The sequence below is a fragment of the Amphiura filiformis genome, chromosome 19 (assembly GCF_039555335.1).
Source record: "Amphiura filiformis chromosome 19, Afil_fr2py, whole genome shotgun sequence".
In the NCBI taxonomy this organism is placed as follows: domain Eukaryota; kingdom Metazoa; phylum Echinodermata; class Ophiuroidea; order Amphilepidida; family Amphiuridae; genus Amphiura; species Amphiura filiformis.
This window is the reverse complement of record NC_092646.1, coordinates 1,169,592-1,189,649: the sequence shown is the minus strand read 5'-3', so window position 1 is coordinate 1,189,649 and position 20,058 is coordinate 1,169,592. Positions and strand designations below refer to the sequence as shown.

General features: G+C 39.1%; 2 protein-coding genes across 2 annotated transcripts; one reads left to right on the top strand and one right to left on the bottom strand.

The window, feature by feature from the left end:
- Positions 1-1,351: 1,351 nt before the first annotated feature.
- On the top strand, positions 1,352-19,258 carry LOC140141671 (uncharacterized). Its single transcript, XM_072163582.1, has 10 exons — positions 1,352-1,439; positions 2,156-2,224; positions 2,959-3,015; positions 14,097-14,399; positions 14,939-15,004; positions 15,273-15,563; positions 15,718-15,801; positions 16,990-17,067; positions 17,641-17,915; positions 18,403-19,258. The coding sequence occupies exons 1-10, from the start codon at positions 1,352-1,354 to the stop codon at positions 18,691-18,693; spliced, it is 1,602 nt and encodes a 533-aa protein (XP_072019683.1). The 3' UTR covers positions 18,694-19,258.
- Positions 7,607-9,948, bottom strand: LOC140140863 (uncharacterized). Its single transcript, XM_072162612.1, has one exon. It carries the CDS (start codon positions 9,845-9,847, stop codon positions 7,607-7,609), a length of 2,241 nt encoding a protein of 746 aa, XP_072018713.1. The 5' UTR covers positions 9,848-9,948.
- Positions 19,259-20,058: the final 800 nt, after the last annotated feature.

Here is a 20,058-nt window from a genome sequence, read left to right as displayed (position 1 = left end):
AATACATCACTATGTGAAATTACAAACTCTTCCAATTGCAAATACGTCGTTATGTGATACAGAGATTTTAAGGTTTTGCAAATACGACATAAATAAATTAATATGTTTTAAATTAAGTTAATTAATATCTTATTAGTTAGCCACATGGTTTTGGTGAATATGTAGAGTCCAACTCAACGTTCATATTTTCTCAAAAATGTTTAAAATGTCGAATACGTCACTATACGAAATATCAACATGGGTGGTAAATCTTAACCAATAACAGATAGTTAAGCATACATATTTATCATATTTGTGATTTCTTATGAATAATACATTATGCACATGCATAGTCTAGCTGGCAGTCAGATAACACCCAAGGCCCGCGGTCAAATAGGTTTCATAGCATAAGACATGTATAATAGCAGATGCTTTATTAATGAGGTATCGTCATAGTAAGAGTGCAGAGTTCATTGTATTATCCAAAGTCAGTTGACCCTTTTCTCAGGGATTCACAAAATTAGAGAATAAACGATAGGAATTTTTATTTTACCTATGCTCTACCGTGTGATAGGCGACAGGCAGGTCCAATATTTTGAGTAGTGCGCAGCCGGTATCCACTACGAGTCAGTTAAATATTATTTTAATAACTGTAAACTATTTTTTGAAGCAAAAATTAAGTTACCGTCATAAAAACTCCCCTTTTTCTAAAATAAACTAAACTTGTGTACAACTTCACATCTTTTGTTGTGCGTACTGCTAGCGCGTGCGAGTATTCCGCACTGCATCTACGCATACAACGCGATACATACTCGCACCTCTATGAGCGTGTTACGCGTTATCAACACTCATCGTTTGTCTGGGCTCATGATGACGTGGGGTCATCTACCGCCTGATAGACGACACCCAAAATCATGCGATTGTCCAATCAGATTATGTGTCTACGTATAGACCACACCCACTGACTAAGAATTACCGCTAATAACCATTTACTTTACACTATCTGTATAGATGGGCGTCAATAATGGGCGTTAAGGGTCAATAATGGACGTGCCCACCCCCACCCCCTTTTTTTTTTTTGGCAAAATGAACAATTTTGATCTTTTCGGCCACGTTTTGACAATTCAGGCCGATTGTCACCCTCACACGCACATTTCAAGCCGGATTGGCGCTAATGTCTGTGTATAACATATAACATGTACAAGCGAAAATCGGCACCATTTTTATTTCGTAAAATGTCGTGTTTATTTTCTCACATGATTACATTTTGAAACAGAAGATACCCGTTAAGACGTTTAAAAGGATGGAGTATTGCATGTCTAATTTCGCTTTTGACAAAAAAGTGGAAGTTGGGTCGATTCATGGCTGCATCATGGGGAACCAAGGTGACGACCCATATCCATGCGTATCGAATATGAATTTTTCCTACGACATGTATGGAAACACAAGTCAAGAGGAACGTACGTATTTGAGGTTTAATTTAGATTTTAGATCAAGATATATTAGGAAAACAGTTATAAGTCGCGGTAGTAGAAATATTATAGGTCTGGAAAATGTTTAATATCGTAAAAATCTTCTATAGGATGCCACTATTAACTGCTTCTATAACAAATAAATATTAACTGATTTAATCCCGTTTACGCGGTATACACATTTAGAATCCCTTTAGAACACTACCTCTGTAGGTTTTCAATGCGGATCTTTTAACGAACGGTGCATATAGACATGTTTAGTAAATGAAATAAATAATTTAATATTCTAATGGATACAGGGAGAGTGGCATTTGGGTTACAAGTCTTAACTAACCTTTAACTTAACCTAACCCAAAATTCACCCTAACCCTAACTTATAACCTCAACCCTAAACAAAACCCTAACCCAAAACCTGACCATAAGTCTAATCCTAACACTTTATACCGTAACCCTAACCTAACCCTATATCCCTAACACTAACCATAATGCTAACCTAACCCTAACCTTATCAATAACCCTAATCAAAACCTAATTGCCCTAAACCATAACTTAACCCTACTATTGATGAGATTCATTATTGCTGAGATTGAGCAATTATAAACATTACATATATGCCCAAATATCAGATTTTAACCAAATTTACCAAACTCATTTTAAAACATCATACATTATGATTCATTAAGGCTTTAATGTACTGATTTCAGATTCAGACGAAGCTGATGAAGCTGTTCCAAATGTTGATGAAGAAATAACTCCAAGCCCCTCAAAGTCAGGTAGGCTATTTCACTTTATTTATTTTTGTTTATCAATACGAAAAAACAACAAAAAGACTAGTAGTATAGTACTATAGTACTTTATCATGTTCGTACAATTACTTTGCCAACTCGCAATTCTCTATTGATATTCTAAATTTTGTGGGATTTGCCGTTATCATAATAGTAGTAGATGTTAGTTTTAAACCTACTGTGGATTTTGTATTGAGCCTTTTAGAAGTCTGGCGGACACAATAGGGAGACGCTGCACTATGAAGTGGATAAAGTCTTTTGAATTTGCCGGGTTTCACCCTGATATACTGTTCTCATGTGCGCCCTTCATGTAGAAGTAGTTATGTAACAGGATTAATTACCATAGCAATGGGTTACCACTATTTTTAATGTATTGCCCTGCCCTAGACGCTACGCTGTTCCTCTTCATTGTATCCTAGATTATCAATGAACAGGGATAAAGACCTGGATCGTAATTCTATATATATCATGGTGAGTCCATGCTTGTTTCATTCCCACCTGTAAGAAGAGTGTCTTTGAAAAGAGCGGTAAATTACACACATACACAGATCATGAGTGCAACCTGCTTGGGGAGAGGGCAACACAATCAACAATAGAGTAAACCCGTAGCTATGGTAATTAATCCCGTTGCATCACTACTTCTACGGCGAATTGTGTAAGCCATACTTCGAATTAAAGGTTAATTGCATGGTGACCATGGAAATATGACATTTTCATTTCAGATTCAGACTTTTCACCGTCCTCTATTAAGACGACATCTCTTGTGGAAGCTAGAACAGGTGAGAATCTGCACAATTTCTTTTCAAGAAATGAAACCTCTGCAGCAATTATATTCTTTAAGGGGGTACTACACCCGGGAATACACCCCTGCCCAATTTTGTGTCTATTTTTGCATTTTTCTCAAACATTATAGAGCATTGGTGACAAGTAAGATTTTTATATTATAGGGGCAAGGCCTACAACTGTTACACTGGAAATTTTATTTCAGCACAGACAACAGTTGTGGAGTTACAGTCAAAAATGAGGGATACCAATTGTAGGGGCAAACTTGCTTTGCTCCCCTGGTTAGCAGAAGCTTGGTACTAACTAATACAATCTTCGATGACTCGGAACCAACAACAAAAAGTGACACAAATCATCACAAATCCAAGGATACACTTTAGCTGAAACGTATCTTGATGATGTTTATTATCTTCACTTGCTATTCTTCTTCTTGTTCTTGTCACAAATACTAATTATGTTGGTTTAGGTAAAGATTAATTGTATCTTTACCGAGAGCTTCTACACTACAATACATCAAAAACCAAGATGACAGCCTCCAGTGCCAAATTCGGCACCAAATTACATGTGATTGATGGGCTGCAGGCTATGATTAGCTTAACACTTCAAGGGCGCTCATCACATAAATAAACATGCCATAGGAATGCAATGATTAAGGATGCACAACACTTAAACAAACTTTGAATTTGGTAAATGGCATCAACATTCCGGCGCCTAATTGTCTGCTACCAGCAACAATTACTTCATAAAACATAGTTTTGGTGTGCCATTTACTGACAAAACTGAACCTTTTACAAGAGGTGCCTTTGTGACCCCTTAAACTTCAAAACATCAAACTTGACTGATTTTGAAACATGAATAAAGTTTATGAAATCAAAAAAAACCTTTATCTGATTCACTTGTGTGATAAAAACTTGTATCAATGCTATGATTCAAAACAAAAAAACATTTCAAAAATTTCAAGTGATTTGATCCAAAAGAAAAAATAAACTGAGTTTTGGACATTTCAAAGTGATTTTAACTTCACATGAAAGAATTATTTAGCTTCATTTTACAAGATAGATGATGCTGCACTCAAGAGATAACTGCCCATGCCAACCAAAAATACTTGAAACAAAACCAAACAAAAGCCCACACAAAAGGCAAATTTGGTGAGATTGGAAAGCCAACTGAACACATGGGAGATACTATTTAAGTGCAACATGATCACAACATATCAACATGAACACAACAATGTTTAGTTTGTAAACTAGAAATGCAGTCTGTTGCTGTCCTTTAGATGAAAGTACATAACTCCTTGCATGCGAATATCTTGTTTGGTACACCTTGTAAATGAGAATACAACTTGATATAATATGACTGCCTGTGCACAACCATAGCAGCGATGAGAAAAACACAACTTGATATAATATGACTGCCTGTGCACAACCATAGCAGCCATGGCCCAAATTTGCGAATTCAGTTAATCCATGTTATAGTCAAAACACCAGATGCTGATAGGATGTATTTACTTGCAAAGTACATGTAGATAGGAATACACAATTACAAACTTGAGTGAAATTATTTCAGACCTCGATCATGCATACCCTTTGATTAATAGCAAAGCAATAATTTCAAGAGAAATCAAATTTGAGCATTATCGAGATTCCAAAATACACGCAGAGAACATTACTTTCAAATGTGTATCCCAAATATGGTTTACATGATATACTGTACACAACCAACAAATTGTGCACACATTGTAAGCAGTAGAATACGATGTAGAATCTTGCAAATTAAAACTCCATGGGCCTGTGGTGTACCAAACTTTAAACAAACTTGCTAATGATGCACACTGGTTCCATCGGTACAAATTGCATGCATAGGATTCTTCTTTACAAAATCAAATTCACAGATGTGGTGATGTAGGTGTCAAACATGTTCATTCTTGATCTTGACGATGAGTTGTATACGAATCTGGCAACTTCACACTAAACGCAGACACGTCGCTGTAGAGACGAATCACCAGTCTTCACATCTGTAGTACAGGTAGGTTCATCCGTCATCACATCTGGTAGATCTCATGATGAATTTGACAGTTTGCATCAGTTGTTCCAAAGTAAAAGCAAGGTGTCAGCTTGCCTTTCATGGCAATTTAACGTAAACTGATGTTTAGTCTTATTTTATATATCAGCTGATCCGTAGCTTAGCCTCCAGACTAAGTGGCAATTTAGCTTAGCTGATACCTTTTGGTTATAACGGTTTCAGTAACTTGTTGTTATAACACTATTAGTTCTTTAGTTCTTTACAAGTCCAGGCGTTTCACTGGTTTCAATGTTCGTTGTGGTCTTGATTCTGGAGTACCTGACACTGATACAGTTTCATTGTTGGTAGCACTGGACGTAGTTTTAGGCTTGGTACTTGGGTTACCCAGTGCTGGTACTGGTGGATGAGCTGAAGTAGAATCTTTCTTCACTCCTATATCTTGATCTGGGACTTCTGATTCCAACAGCAAACACAGTTTATCAATGGGTCTGGTGAGAATGCTTGTCCTAGTTTTCACTCGCACACGTCGAACCAGTCCATCACTTGCAGGGAGAGTTTCAATCACCCTTCCTAGCGGCCAGACGTTTCTGGGTGTAGATTCATTTACAACCATGACGACATCTCCCACCTTGGCATTTCGCTGTGGGTGAATCCACTTTTGTCTTTGTTGTAACTGAGGAAGGTATTCTTTGATCCATCTGCGCCAAAACAGGTCTGCCAGATACTGGACTTGCCTCCACCGGCGCTTGGCATACTGACTCAGCTTTCCTGCAGCGGCTGGTGGTAAGATCATGTCACTCTTTAGTTGAAGAAGGTGATTTGGTGTAAGTGGCTCCAAATCAGATACTTCTCCAGGAACATTGGTGAGTGGTCGGCTGTTAACTATGGCTTCTATCTCACACAGTAATGTATGAAGAGAGTCATCTGTTAGTATTTGTTCCTTTATAACAGAGCACATCACTTTCCTGATTGTTCGTATTTGACGTTCCCAGATGCCTCCATGGTGACTTCCTGCTGGTGGATTAAAGGTCCACTCAATCTCTCTTTGCAGAAGGTAGTCATGGATTCTGTCTTGATTCCAAGCTGCAATTTCTCGGCGTAACTCTCTTTCTGCCCCTATCAAATTGGTGCCATTGTCAGAGCGGATCTGTTTCACTTGGCCTCTTCTGGACACGAATCGTCGTATGACATTTACGCAGGCATCGGTATCCAAAGACGCTGCCATTTCAATGTGTATGGCTTTGGATGCAAGGCAGACGAACACTACACCATATCGCTTGACTATACTACGGCCTTGTTTAACTTCTAGTGGACCGAAATAGTCCATTCCGACTCTTGAAAATGGTGGCTCTCCTGGAGTGACTCTGTCTTTGGGAAGATCACTCATCATCTGCTGTTGTACTTTTGCATTCCTCTTTCTGCAGGTGATGCAACTGTTGATAACCTTTCTAGCTGCTGCATTGGCATTTGTTATCCAGTACTTCTTGTGCAGATGAGCCAACATGTGGTTTCTGCCCCCATGTCCAGTTGCTTCATGGATGTCATGTAAAATCAACTTTGCAATGTGGGACTTCTTTGGTATGATTGATGGAAATTTTGTCTTTTCAGGTAGAGCTGACTTAGCCAGTCGACCACCTACTCTGATTACTCCATCTTCTATAAATGGATTAAGTCTGTAGAGAGGACTTGCTTTCTTAATCTTGCTAACTTGTCGCAAGTCGTCTTCTGGCTGACTGTCATTACTTCTCAATTGCAGCTCTTTTAGTGTCATAATTTCTTCTGGATATGCCTTGGTTTGGACATATACTATCACAGCTCTTTCTGCTTCTTGCATGTCAGCAACATTAAGCAAATCTGTAATGTTGCCATGCTCTTCATTCTCATCATTCTTTCTACCATCATCATCTCCATTATCAACTCTATCATCATCTCTATCATGACAGATCTTACGGAGATATTTCTTGACTCTGAGGATCCATGCAACACAACGACAAAGTTGATACCATGAGGAGAATCGTGTAAGTAGTTTCTCCATTGTATCTGTTGCTTCTTTTGTCAACGCTGTGTTGACTACTAATTTCTTTTTAACTTCTGGATCATCAGCTAGCTCTTCAGCGCTGTTTCCAATGGTAGTCTTTGGCCACTGGTTTTCTGCTTTGTGTAAGAAGTCTGGACCATCAGTCCACCTTCTATTCTTGAGGAAGCAATCAACGGCTAAGCCCCTTGAGCAGTCGTCTGCAGGGTTTGAGCTGGTTCCTACATACTTCCATTGGTGTGGCTGGGAGCCATCTCTAATCAGTGCGACTCGATTAGCCACAAAGGTGTGGAATCTGGCGGTGTCATTGTTAATATACTTGATCACGGTCTGACTATCAGTCCAGAAGTATGTGCTTTCGACCTTCAACTGTAGTTCCTTTTGCAACATGTTGTTGACCTTTACTGCCATTGCAGCTGCAGTTAACTCTAGGCGAGGTATAGTTATGATCTTCAAAGGAGCAACTCTTGCCTTGGCTGTCAGGAGAGTAAGATGCACTTGACCACTCTCGTTAACGAATCGTAAGTAACTCACTGAACCATACCCTTCTGACTTGCATCACAGAAGTGGTGCATCTGAACTTCACTTTCTTCAAAGTCCTTGGGCTTGAAACATCTTTCGATGGTGAAATCTGACAATTTCGGAACTTCATCAAGCCATCTTTCCCAACGGGTCAGAAGCTCACTAGGAATAGACTCATCCCAACCAAGCTGCAGCTTGCTTAAGTTCTGCAGTATTTGTTTTGCTGGCAGGATTGCTGGAGCAACAAATCCTAGCGGGTCATAGATGGAGCTTACAGTTGCTAGGATGCCTCTTCTGGTAGGAGGTCTCTCTTTTACTTTAATATGGAAGCCGAACCTGTCGGTTTGTGGTGACCATAGCAACCCCAGCACCTTTTCTGATGGTAATTCTTCATTCTTCAAATCTAGTGTCTTTGTAGTCTCAGCTCTATCGTCTTCAGGGACTGACTGCAACACTTCTCTTGAGTTACTCAACCACTTTGTCAACTTGAAGCCACCATCCTTACACAAGCTGGTGAGATCACTGACGAGTTGAATAGCTTTGCTTTCACTTTCGATAGATTTGAGGTAGTCATCGACATAGAAGTTGGACAGCACTGTGTTGCATACTTCTTCGCTGTATTTCTCCTTACCATCATCAGCGGTCTTTCTCAGTGCGAAATTTGCACATGAAGGTGACGAAGTTGCGCCGAACAAGTGCACATTCATCCTATATTCCTTCAGAGGCAGACTCAGGTCACCGTAGGGCCACCATAGAAATCTTACTAAGTCTCTGTCTGGTTCTGGTACACGCACTTGATGGTACATTGCTTTTATGTCTGCTACAACTCCAACAGGGTGCTCTCTAAACCTCGTCAACACACCTACCAAGTTGCTTGTCAAGTCGGGTCCTTTTAGTAATTGTGAGTTTAAAGACTGGCCCATGTACTTCGCCGCACAATCAAATACAACTCGCAGCTTGCCCTTGGTGGGGTGAAACACCCCATGGTGGGGGACATACCACACCTTGCCATCCTTTCTATTGCATGCATCTTTGGGCACTTCTTCTGCATAATCATTTTTAAACATATCATTCATGAATGCAGTGTATTGGTCGTTGAAAACCGAGTCCCTTTCTAACTTCCTCTTCAGATGGCATGCCCGCTGTTCGGCTTGATGTATATTGTTCGGCAATTTCATGTCATCATCTTTGAGCGGGAAACCTACTTGGTAGTGCCCATCTACATACTTGATTGATGCTTCTACTCTGTTTAGGAATTGTCCTTCACTCACGCTTCTCTCTGGTTTATCATCAATGATTCGCTCATTGAACTCAGCGTTGTAGAGTTTCTCTAATTGCTGGTCAATAGTGTCATGTGCCTTAATTCTGTGGATGACTGATGTCCTTTTGTGTTCTTTATTTTTGACACCATACACTGTCCATCCGAGTCTAGTTTGGCAGGCGAAAGGTCCTTCACCTTGGCTATTTACTACATGTATTGGCTCAAATGCTTTAGGCACATTATTTCCTATGAGGAGACCAATATGGCATTGAGATTCATCATTTAATCTTCCTAGCTTAACTTCTTCCATATAAGGAATTGCATCAATATCATCCTGGTTGATGATGTCAGCCAAGTCACCAGGGATCTTATCTTGTGTGTATGCCTTTGGAAGAGAGATGATATTATTTCTGTTCATGTCAGAAACTTCTAAATCTTGGATGATTTCACTGTCTACTATGATATCATCTGTTATGGTTTCAATTTCCAGCTGGGTTTTCTTGCCTTTAACATGTAGTTCCTTTTGCAGCCTTTCAGAACAGAATACAGCATCACTGCCGTTGTCGAGATAGGCGTATGTTTCTACAGACATTCTGGAAACTCTTGAGTAGACTATGACTGGTATTATTGTGGGATATGATTCACTAGATTTAGCTCCGGCGCCTGTAAGCCCACATGTCTGATTAGCAACTTCACCAGACTTCTGTGTCTCTTCCTGTTTCACATGTAGCACTGTTGGATGGCGCTTTTTACATGTCTTGCAGGTAAGCTTGTATTTGCAGATTTTACTGTAATGTGTTGCTTTCTTTAGGCAGCCAAAACAAACTCCCAACTCTCTTAGATACTGCAACCGGTCACTTATAGGCTTTTCCTTCAATTTGTTACACATTTCCAAAGTGTGATCTTTACCCTTGCAATATGTACACGGCTTGTCGGCTCCTGGGCTACTTGACGACACATTTGGCCTGGCTCCTGGACTATATGACATTACATTTGGTCTGGCTCCTGGACTATTTGATGTCACACTTGCCGACACAGCTTCTGTGTTTGTTGCTAGATTTCTTCTAGCTTTATAAGTCTGATAGTTTGGGTTTTTACCCTTTCTTCCTTCTTAGTACTATCTTCCTTCTCCGTCACACTTCTACCGTAGGCAGCATTAGTTGCGATTCTAGCCTGTTTTTCTAAGAAGGAGGTGAAGTCTTCAAATGTTACCACTTTGTTTCTTTCTTCTTCTACATAATCTACTTGTCTCCTCCATCTGTCTCTCATACTATATGGTAACTTCATCATCAACATTCTAATGTTTGCTGTACTTTGCAACTCATTAGTATAGCCCAGGCTGGTCATGGTATTTTTGCATTCTAACAAAAATAATGACAAATCTTGTAGCCCTGAACTATCACCTTTCACATTCGGCCACTGCCTCATCTTCGCTAAGTAAGCCTCTGCAATCTTGTGCTTATTACCATATTTCCTTTCCAGCAACCTTTTTGCTTCCAGGTAACCAACCTCATCATCCATGTGAATACAACTTTTCACCAAACTGTTGGCTTCACCTCTTGTGTACTGTTCAAGATAGTACAGACGGTCTCTATTGCTTTTGCTCTTATTTTCGATTATGAATTCGAAGGCTCGTATGAAAGTAACATACTGAAGCGGGTCTCCAGTAAATGTCTGTAATGTCCGCTTTGGTAGACTCGCTTGTTTATGTTGTTCCACCAGCAGCCTTGTTAAGTTGTCTTGGTTGCGTGCCAAATTTTCTATACTGGTATCTTTATCTTCTTCTTTCACTTCTGTTGTATGTTGCCGTGGCAACATGACTTGTTTTTTCTTCACATCAGGCTCTGGTGACGAAGTTACTCTATGACCATACTTTACTGATGAAGGCCCGTCATGTTCATACTGTTCACTGTACTGTTCTTGACCATACTGACGATACTGTTCATCAATATTTTCATATTTCGTGGCTGACAAATAATGTGGGGTATTCTGTCCCTGTACTTTCTGATTCCTCAGGTGCTGCTGCAGGAAACAAGACTTCACTTTGTGGTGGAAAATTGACTTGCATAGTTTTACTGGTTGTTAACATGCTTCTAGGTTGAACTTGTTGACCTAAATCAGCATGTACTTTACCATCAGTAGTCATACCCACTGCTGGCTGGTCTTTAGCAAATCCTGAATCCATGTGAGTGTATTTTGGTCTTGCCCTGGATTTAGTCCTACAGCACCAATTGTATCTTGTTTAGCTAGGAACTTGCCATCAATTTCTTGACCTTCTCTAGTGTTGTGGTTCAACCACTGCCTCACTGATGTGTTTGTATCTGGTTGAGCTTCTGTGAGGTCATCAAGCACCGATTTTGGTCTACTTCTTAAGCTCTGGGATTTATGTTCATAATCCTCCAATACATCTATTTTAGCTTGCTCTATGTTTATTTCGGTCTTCATTTCCAACCACTCTCTTTGTTGTTGCAGGTCCCTTGCCCTGGCTTGCATTTCTTGTTCCAAGTCTCTTGCCCTTGCTTGATATTAAATTCCTCTCTTTCTAAAGCTTGTTTTTCCTTCAATGCTTTGGCTCGACATTCTAGTTCAACCTTTCGAGTTGCAGCTTGCAATAATGCATATTCTGTACTTTTTGATAATGCATCACTTTTATAAGATCTTCTGCTTCTTAATTCGGAACTGCTTTTATGACTCGACATGATGTTTTCGATAGTACCGAAACGAACGAATTAACGAAACGACGCCGATGCAAGCAACGAAGCGCAATACTTTTCTAAAGTGAACAACGGTTCACAAATTTATGTGAGAAACTATACGTAGGACCTGTGTAAGGTGTGCTTTGTGAGGCTACATGTGTCGAAACCTGAAATAAATGCGAATGTCAGTATACACGAAACTTCGCTTGAATGCAGGCCCTACGTTGCTTACCGACGGGTGGGAGAAAGCTCGATACACCCGTTTATTGTGTGCCGACGGGCGGGAGTAAGCTCTTTGCGTCCGTTTATTGATAACAAAATACCACAAAACTCTTTTTTAGGTAGAAGTCCTGTGTCAGTGTTGTATGATTCTATGAGTTATTCCTGCATGCACTAGCTGTGCAACTGCAAGATTACTAATGTCAGTATTAGAGGCGTACATGCAGGCACTTTACTACCAAACTTTATTTGAATTGTCGTAAGCGACTCGCGACGGGTGGGAGTAAACTTGTTACCCCTTTATTAGATATTTATTAAAAAATACCACAAAGCTATTTTTCAGTAGTAGTCCCGTGTCAGTTTGTGCTTGTGTTGTCGTAAGCGACTCGTGGGAGTGTTAGAAATGTACATGCAGGCACTACTACTGATATCTTTATTTGATTTCTACGAATCGGATTCATAGGCCTTGATAACTTCTTTGAAGTTCTAATCTATAAGCTTCTACCAAGTGTGCATTTATCTACATGCACACTCATTAATATTTGCTATATTCAGTGACGTCTGACATGACTGGAGGCTGTGGTGACTGTCTGTGCCAATGCAATGTTTATGTTTACACTGCTGACACGACCTTAAGCTTTTAGCTATTTTTAGGTAAGCTTACAAAACAGACGCTCAACTGAACCTTTATTTGGTAACTATTTACCAACTATAGCATCTTCTTACAGATAATTAATCTTTACAAATGTAGGGGCAAACTTGCTTTGCTCCCCTGGTTAGCAGAAGCTTGGTACTAACTAATACAATCTTCGATGACTCGGAACCAACAACAAAAAGTGACACAAATCATCACAAATCCAAGGATACACTTTAGCTGAAACGTATCTTGATGATGTTTATTATCTTCACTTGCTATTCTTCTTCTTGTTCTTGTCACAAATACTAATTATGTTGGTTTAGGTAAAGATTAATTGTATCTTTACCGAGAGCTTCTACACTACAATACATCAAAAACCAAGATGACAGCCTCCAGTGCCAAATTCGGCACCAAATTACATGTGATTGATGGGCTGCAGGCTATGATTAGCTTAACACTTCAAGGGCGCTCATCACATAAATAAACATGCCATAGGAATGCAATGATTAAGGATGCACAACACTTAAACAAACTTTGAATTTGGTAAATGGCATCAACACCAATATTTGATCAATAAATCAATAACTACTTGCCTTGAGTTGCTGAATTTTCAGTGCAGTAGTTGTAGTCCTTGCCCCTATAATATACATATCTTACTTGTCACCAATAATGCGCTATGATTTTTGAGAAAAACGCATAAATAAGCAAAAAATTGGCTAGGGGTGTAGTACCCCCTACAAAGCAATAACAAAGCAAGACACTTTGCACATATGTGGATACGCCATAACCATGCGCGTATTGGGGGGACTTTGGGGGCGCCAGCCCCCCGGGGTAAAAGCAGGGGGCGGCCAAAACGAAGGTGGTGGCCAAAAGAATTAGTAAATAAAAAGGGCGGAAAAATTCTTTTTTTTTTTTTTTTTTTTGCTTTTTTTTTTTGCTCTGAACTTTTCAAACGACCGAAAAAAATTGGTGTAACCATTTCGGCTGTTGGGGAAGGGGCGGCAAAATATAATTTTATTCAGCCCCCGGGGTTGGAGCGACCACGGTACGCCACTGATAACCGTCAAATTTTGGATCTGTGTATATGTACCCCCATATCACCGAACTAGTCTGTAGTAAGCGAACGGGATCAGGCACAACTAATCCTCCCATGCAGATGGAATCATCACTAAACCTAGCTAACTGGTGTTGATTTTAAGGAATACGAACAAGTGTAAAATATGGCTAACTGGCCTGCTCTGCTTGAATAATTATACTCAATGCTAAGACCGGTTGTTAAGAGGTATTAAACACCAACGTGTCAAGTTCTTGCCCCTATTTGACCTATATGGTCTCTTCGGATAGAGTCCATAGCAAAGGACCGGGCGTGCATGCAAGGGGGAACCCTTTGAATAAAGTACAAGCACCGTTCAAGGCCACTGCTGACACATGATTCTTACCTTCTATGTACTGTTGACATATCCTCGTGGTCTTCAACATAAATGTTTGGCTTTGTGACTAATTCCCAACTTGGCGCCAGCCACAATGTATAGGTAGCTCGTAGTTCTGGACATGGTCAGTATTTTTGGCGGTCACTATTTCTATACGTTGCTGGTCAAGGATATAATACAGTTTACACATTCCCTGTCGACAAAATATCTTTATTTTTCGTGCAAATTATTTTATTATGACTTGCACATTTACAGGACTTAACATTGCCCAACAACGCGAATTCAACAGAAAGATGTTAAATTCAGCCACTGAATTACTCTGCCAGGATTTAGAACCCGAAAACCTCCAGCACGAGCTACAATCACAGGGTGTTTTGAGTGCTAGTGATATCGAAAACATTAATAGTAATGGTCCAGGTGTTAAGAGAGTTGAGGCACTGCTGAATATACTTAAATGGAAGCCTTCTGGATATGATCGTTTCATGGAAGCTTTGCAAGGAATTAACACTCGTCTTCACGACTCCGTTAGACAGATAGAAATTGAACTCATCAACGAACGTATGTAACTATTTTTCACAATACTTATACCGGGGAGGTTATTATTAGACCGGTGTATAGAGGTTATCCACGTTACTCATGTGTGACATCTAACAAAAGGCGCTCGTTCCCATAGCATTCCTCATTTAAAGCACGACCCCGTAGTTACCTGCTTGACTTTTGCGGGCTATTTTGAAACAGTCATGGTTGAACATGCAGGTACTTCTGTTGAATCCTAAACAAGGTATAGCAGTCGCTGATAGGATATGCAGCTTATAGAACACGGGTAACCTCTTAAAGTATATGACAATGCAATTTTGAGCCCTATTAGTTTGTACGATCGTGTAGACTTGAGCTATATCTTGACATTCACCTGGGGTAGGAATTAACTGCTTATCGTCTCGGTTAACCTGTATGAAAACCCGGAGAGCTGCTCCAGGGGTTCTAGATGTAGACTGATTTAAAGTTCTGCGCACATAAAGGACAATTGTCACTGAATAATTCAATGTATCGCGGTATATAATACTTTTATTTGTTTATGTTCATTTTCAACCAAACAGGCAACATGCACATGTACGAGGAAGAGAGTTGGATGCAGCAAGTCCGTCTATTCAATGCTCTTCTCGGTAAGTGATCTCGCAAACATTCATTATTTTATAAATCACATATACATGTATTAGACACCATGGACCTGCGTCCCGCAAGAGTGAAAATTTTTCGGAATCTTTCACGAGTTGGGTCCGAACTCTTTCTGGCTCATGCACACCCGCATGTGATAATCAGATAACGGGCTTTCAAGGGTTCATCTATAGCTGTTTATGTCAAAGGAAGTATAGTTTATTGTTTCTTTGTTTGTTTTTTTTGGTTGGTTTTTTATATAAAACTCATATCTAGCACTCCCAACTAGCAACAAACGTGACATAGTGAGATACATTTTCAGTTCTGCTACCGAGTTCCTCTGTAATAATCTTGAACCGACTGAAGTGATCCGCAAATTACAATCTCATCGAGATTTAGATGATAGCGATGTAGAGAACGTTAGAAGCATAGCAGACCGTGCCGGGAAGGTGGAGAATCTTCTATTCATATTGAAAATGAAACCAGTGAAAGCATATGTGACATTTATGGAGGCATTGTGGGACATTGACAAACAACTTTACAAAGTTATCATGGAAATCATGCAAGGTAATCATAGTAGTTTTATGATTTGATTTTTGTCATGTTAGTATTGGTATTGTTAATCTCTAGTTCATTTTACTTGCAATCTAATTTTAGATAACAGCTAATTATTAAAGATTAACAGCAAATACACCATTATTACCATATTCATAAAACACAGGTAAAATGGAAGCCACAGACATTGCAGGACAGACGAGCTATGCTGGTAATTCTCCGCAATTGCAAATCTCATACAATGCTCATGGTAAGTTTAGCCGCAGTCTGTGGCCCTCACGGACTAAGCGAGCGCGTAGCGCGAGGAATCGAGTGCGTAGCGCGAGACGTTCAATCGAGCGCGTCAGCGCGAGGCTGACGCAACCTCTCTGGATAGTATACTAAATAGCAACAGAGCCCGAAAGTAGTGCTAGGTAAGTTTAATAGGGCGATTTAATTTGATCATTCCATCGTCCATCACGTGTTTGGAAAAGGGGGGAAGAGAAGTAGAGGACCACCAAATTAATTAGATTTAAACTGTAGATGTAAAGAAGATGTAGCTCTTTTCAGATGCGACTTTTGTTACTGTTAGTATTTGTACGAACTAGAAAGACAGAATGCCTATCACCTTTTCTCAAGTTCACTTTAAGCTACTGGTGTAATTTACAAACAAAACAATCAATTATATCTTCGTACAGTATGTATGGGCAATGCTTGCATGTAAAACGCAAAGGAGTCAAACCTGCAATTTTTAGGACGGGGTGCCCATCTCTCTTTTGCTAGCAATAAGCCAGACTCCACCGTGAAATATTGCTGTGGGGATAGCCATACCTCCGCCACTGCGAGTCTGTTACCTTCCCAGCATTTAAGAATGCAAGTACCCATTTATAGACTTGGGTGGAGAGGAGTAATCGAGATAAAGTGCCTTTCTCAAGGGCACAACACGATGGCGTGAATCCGCAACCTTCCGATTACGAGTCGTAGCCCATTCTCCTCGGCCCCCTTGCTTATACAAATTTTAATATTTTTTGCAATTGAGGGAAAATGACCAAACAATGCAATTTTGCAAGTTTTCTATAACTGCACATGTAACTTTTATAAATGATACAACTGTCATAATTAATAGAGAGCACTAGGCCTACTCCTAATTCCAGAAAACTACAACACTAATTTTACAGCACCGTGTTTTAACAAATGAAACAGCAAAATTTCATCCTTTAGTTCTAACTGGCCATACAAGTCAAATTTTTACAATTTGAGGGAAATTCGGACAAAAACATACTATTTTGCATAGTCACAAAATTCAAAAACTTAGCACAAGTCTAAGCATTCAAAATTTGGAGTATTTTGTTCTTACAACTATCGCTCCTTTTATATGACTGTATTATACATCCTTTGACTGTATTATAAATCCTTTGCCATGTTTGTATATCATTTTTATGTTATTATTATTTGCTAGAATTATTGGCGCTACCTTCGCCAAGTAGTCCTGCCCATCTCGACCAGCAAAAGTCAGAAATCAACAACAATCTTGAAGGTAACGTTTTCATTTTCACCTATATTCACCTGATGATCGGACTCTGGAATTTCACTGTATTAGTACTACCCAATTTCATCATGCGAAGTGTCTCTGAAAGAACTACTATGTTCTCTAATTATAACAAACGGAAAATCATACCAGAAACTTGATGCTAGAGACAACCAACTCCAATGTCAATCTGTTAAACTTCTTCCGTTGTTTCATCCACTGTTGTCTTGAAACCATTCAAAGTTGGATCAAACTTTATCCCGAGATCATTCTCGTTTTGAAATACTTCTATGTTCTTTCTACTGGTTCGACATGTGACTTGCTACAATGAAATGAACTTAAAGTCGCAAGTTGGTATATAGTATGCTCATTACGTGGTAGCAGGTCACATATGTTTGAGGGTCTTGTTGATTTCCGTAATGCATAATATTGGTATTCATGAGCTCTATGACCTAATCTTTTTAACGAATTCCAGTAGTTTGCAGAGTCGGACGCTAAACTCACGGATCTGTAGCTTCATGGTGACTTGACATTCCCTTTCTTTGAAAGAGACTGAAACTACTCTGAAATTTATTTTTCTAGACTTGTATATATCTCCTTCGAGTCAGACCATTCTGGAGCGTTTAACAGAGTTTCATGCCAGCGGAAGTGGTCATATGGAAGAACAAGATAACAGATTACAAGAGAATTGTGCAGAAAACGGTCTCAAATATCGCGGTACAACTCCTGGTAATGGAGACTGCTTTTTTGAGGCAGTTGCCGATCAGCTGAAGAGAATTAACAACCTCTATAGTCCTATTGCTTCACAGTTACGACAAGATGTTTCGAACTATATGGCAGAACACAGGGTGCTGAAGGTGGGTAATGTTATAACTTATGTGTATATATAAGTATTACAACATGGTAATACACATGATACGTTGGTTCTTCTGTCCTGAAGAGTATAATTGTCCATGTTTACAATGTTAATTATTCCGTAAAATTGTACAGATTATGGGAGGATTAAACATGTGTTGTTTCCATGACTTTACATGGTCTGCTACATAAATTGTCTGATTATTGTGATTTTTGAAAATTAAAATTGATATGTAATTTCTTTTTATAAAAAAAATATTTAATCCATTAAACTGATAAGTTTTACTGATAAGTTTTTATTTAGGTTGGCCCATTTCTTGCAGATCTAAAGTGTCAACTAAAGAATAATTTGCAAAGAACGTTGTGCAACTAGAACTTTATTGTTGATTAGTTGTATTCACTATTCTATTAGTAGATATAATTTTGAGGAATTGTTACATTATGATCTGTTGGATATAATACTGGCGCGGCGCTACTTTTACATTTCAGGAACTTGATGGTGATGTAGATCTTGCTGCACATGTCCGAGATTGCGACTGGGAGCATTTCTGTGAAAATATATCAAAAAGTGGAGAATGGGCCAATCACGTTGTTGCAGTTTGTACGGCACATATGCTGCAAATTTCAATCATTATTATCATGAGTTCACCATCGGGCTCTTGTGATACAAATATGTTACCGATTAAGGGTGGTCGCAATGTAGCACATCGACAAATGGAAGATTCGATTTTGTTGGGCCATAGATGGGAAAACCACTATCAAAGTTTAGAGCCTATATAATCGTAGCGGTGAACATTTGGTACTCTATAAGGGCCGTGAATGTTGCTCGCGTTGTATTTTCGACAGAATTGACATAGTCAGTCTCTTCAGTTGATATCACAAAACGGTATTTGGTGCATCTTCTCCGCATATGCTTATAAACACTTGGTACCATATACCATAAACATTATGTTTGTGGACATCTTCAAATTGTATTTATATGCAAACAAGTTATTGTGACTCGCGTTAAGCAAAATGCACATCCTAAATTTGGAACTTTACTTATTCACCATTTCTCCACAAACAATGAGTTAAAAACCGATTTTAACGGAATAAGTGAATACCTAGTACTGGAGCTATACTTCAGAGGCAAAACTAACTGCACATGAATTTTTAAAATTACCAATTAAGTGTGTGACTCGTGTTACCCTCAACTTACCTTAAATCGCCAACTATATTTCACCACATTTCTCAAACTCACTCGATAGTATCGACCATAAGGCATATTCTAGCCAAATGTGGACACCATCCGGCTATTTTCCCTATAGGTACCTTGCAATATTTATATATATAATATTGAATTGCTTTGAGTGTGATACAAGAATATATTGCACGAGATATAAAATTTTGCACGAGTCGAAGACGAGTGTAATATTTTTCTATCGAGTACAATATATTCTTGTATCACACGAAAATAAGCCATTCAATATTATTATTATTCTTTATATCAGGCTTCTCTCTGCCTAACAACATGACCAATGCGTATTGAAATTAATGTAAGCTTACCTTTTGACCTTCTTGTTTACTGCTTTTTCCTTCCCAAAGAAAAATTCGGAAAATATACAGGTTTGTTTGTAGATGTGGATTATATTTCCTAGGTTATTCATCCAGAATTGCCGCAAAAATAAGTTTGTGGTGTTATTTGTTTATAATATCTCCTGTGAGCCGGTACGGTGGCCGTGTTGTTGTATTGTGATGCGTGTTGGTGCTGTCAGGTGCCTTGACCATGATGACGCGCGATGGCGTACGCGCTATGCGTACAAATTATTAAAAGCAATATTGTATTGCATCCGGGTATTTTGCAAAAACTATACAATATATAGTTTTGTTGTATCGCTCAAAATCCTGATATAAATAATAATTATGATTATTGGTCATAATGCCCATATTTGGCATTTGGCAAATACATAAATATTGTACACAGAAATATATACGCTAGAAATTCCCACACACGGAAAACAGCTAGCTACTCTTTTGATGTTTACTGAGGTATGGCGAGTGTGGCCTTCAGCAAGTAAAATTGTAAAAGCTATTTAGCATAACAAAGGGTTAGTTCCCATTCCACTGTCGATCAAGGAAAGTGGTTATTTGTATAGTACATACACT

What these genes read in the sequence shown, in the direction of transcription:
- LOC140140863 (XM_072162612.1), bottom strand. Translation starts at nt 9,847, where the DNA reads ATGTCATATAGTCCAGGAGCCAGGCCAAATGTGTCGTCAAGTAGCCCA.
- LOC140141671 (XM_072163582.1), top strand. Translation starts at nt 1,352, where the DNA reads ATGGGGAACCAAGGTGACGACCCATATCCATGCGTATCGAATATGAAT. An exon ending in AAACACAAGTCAAGAGGAAC is followed by an intron (nt 1,440 to 2,155) that starts GTACGTATTTGA and finishes TACTGATTTCAG; the next exon opens with ATTCAGACGAAGCTGATGAA. An exon ending in AATTGAACTCATCAACGAAC is followed by an intron (nt 14,400 to 14,938) that starts GTATGTAACTAT and finishes TCAACCAAACAG; the next exon opens with GCAACATGCACATGTACGAG.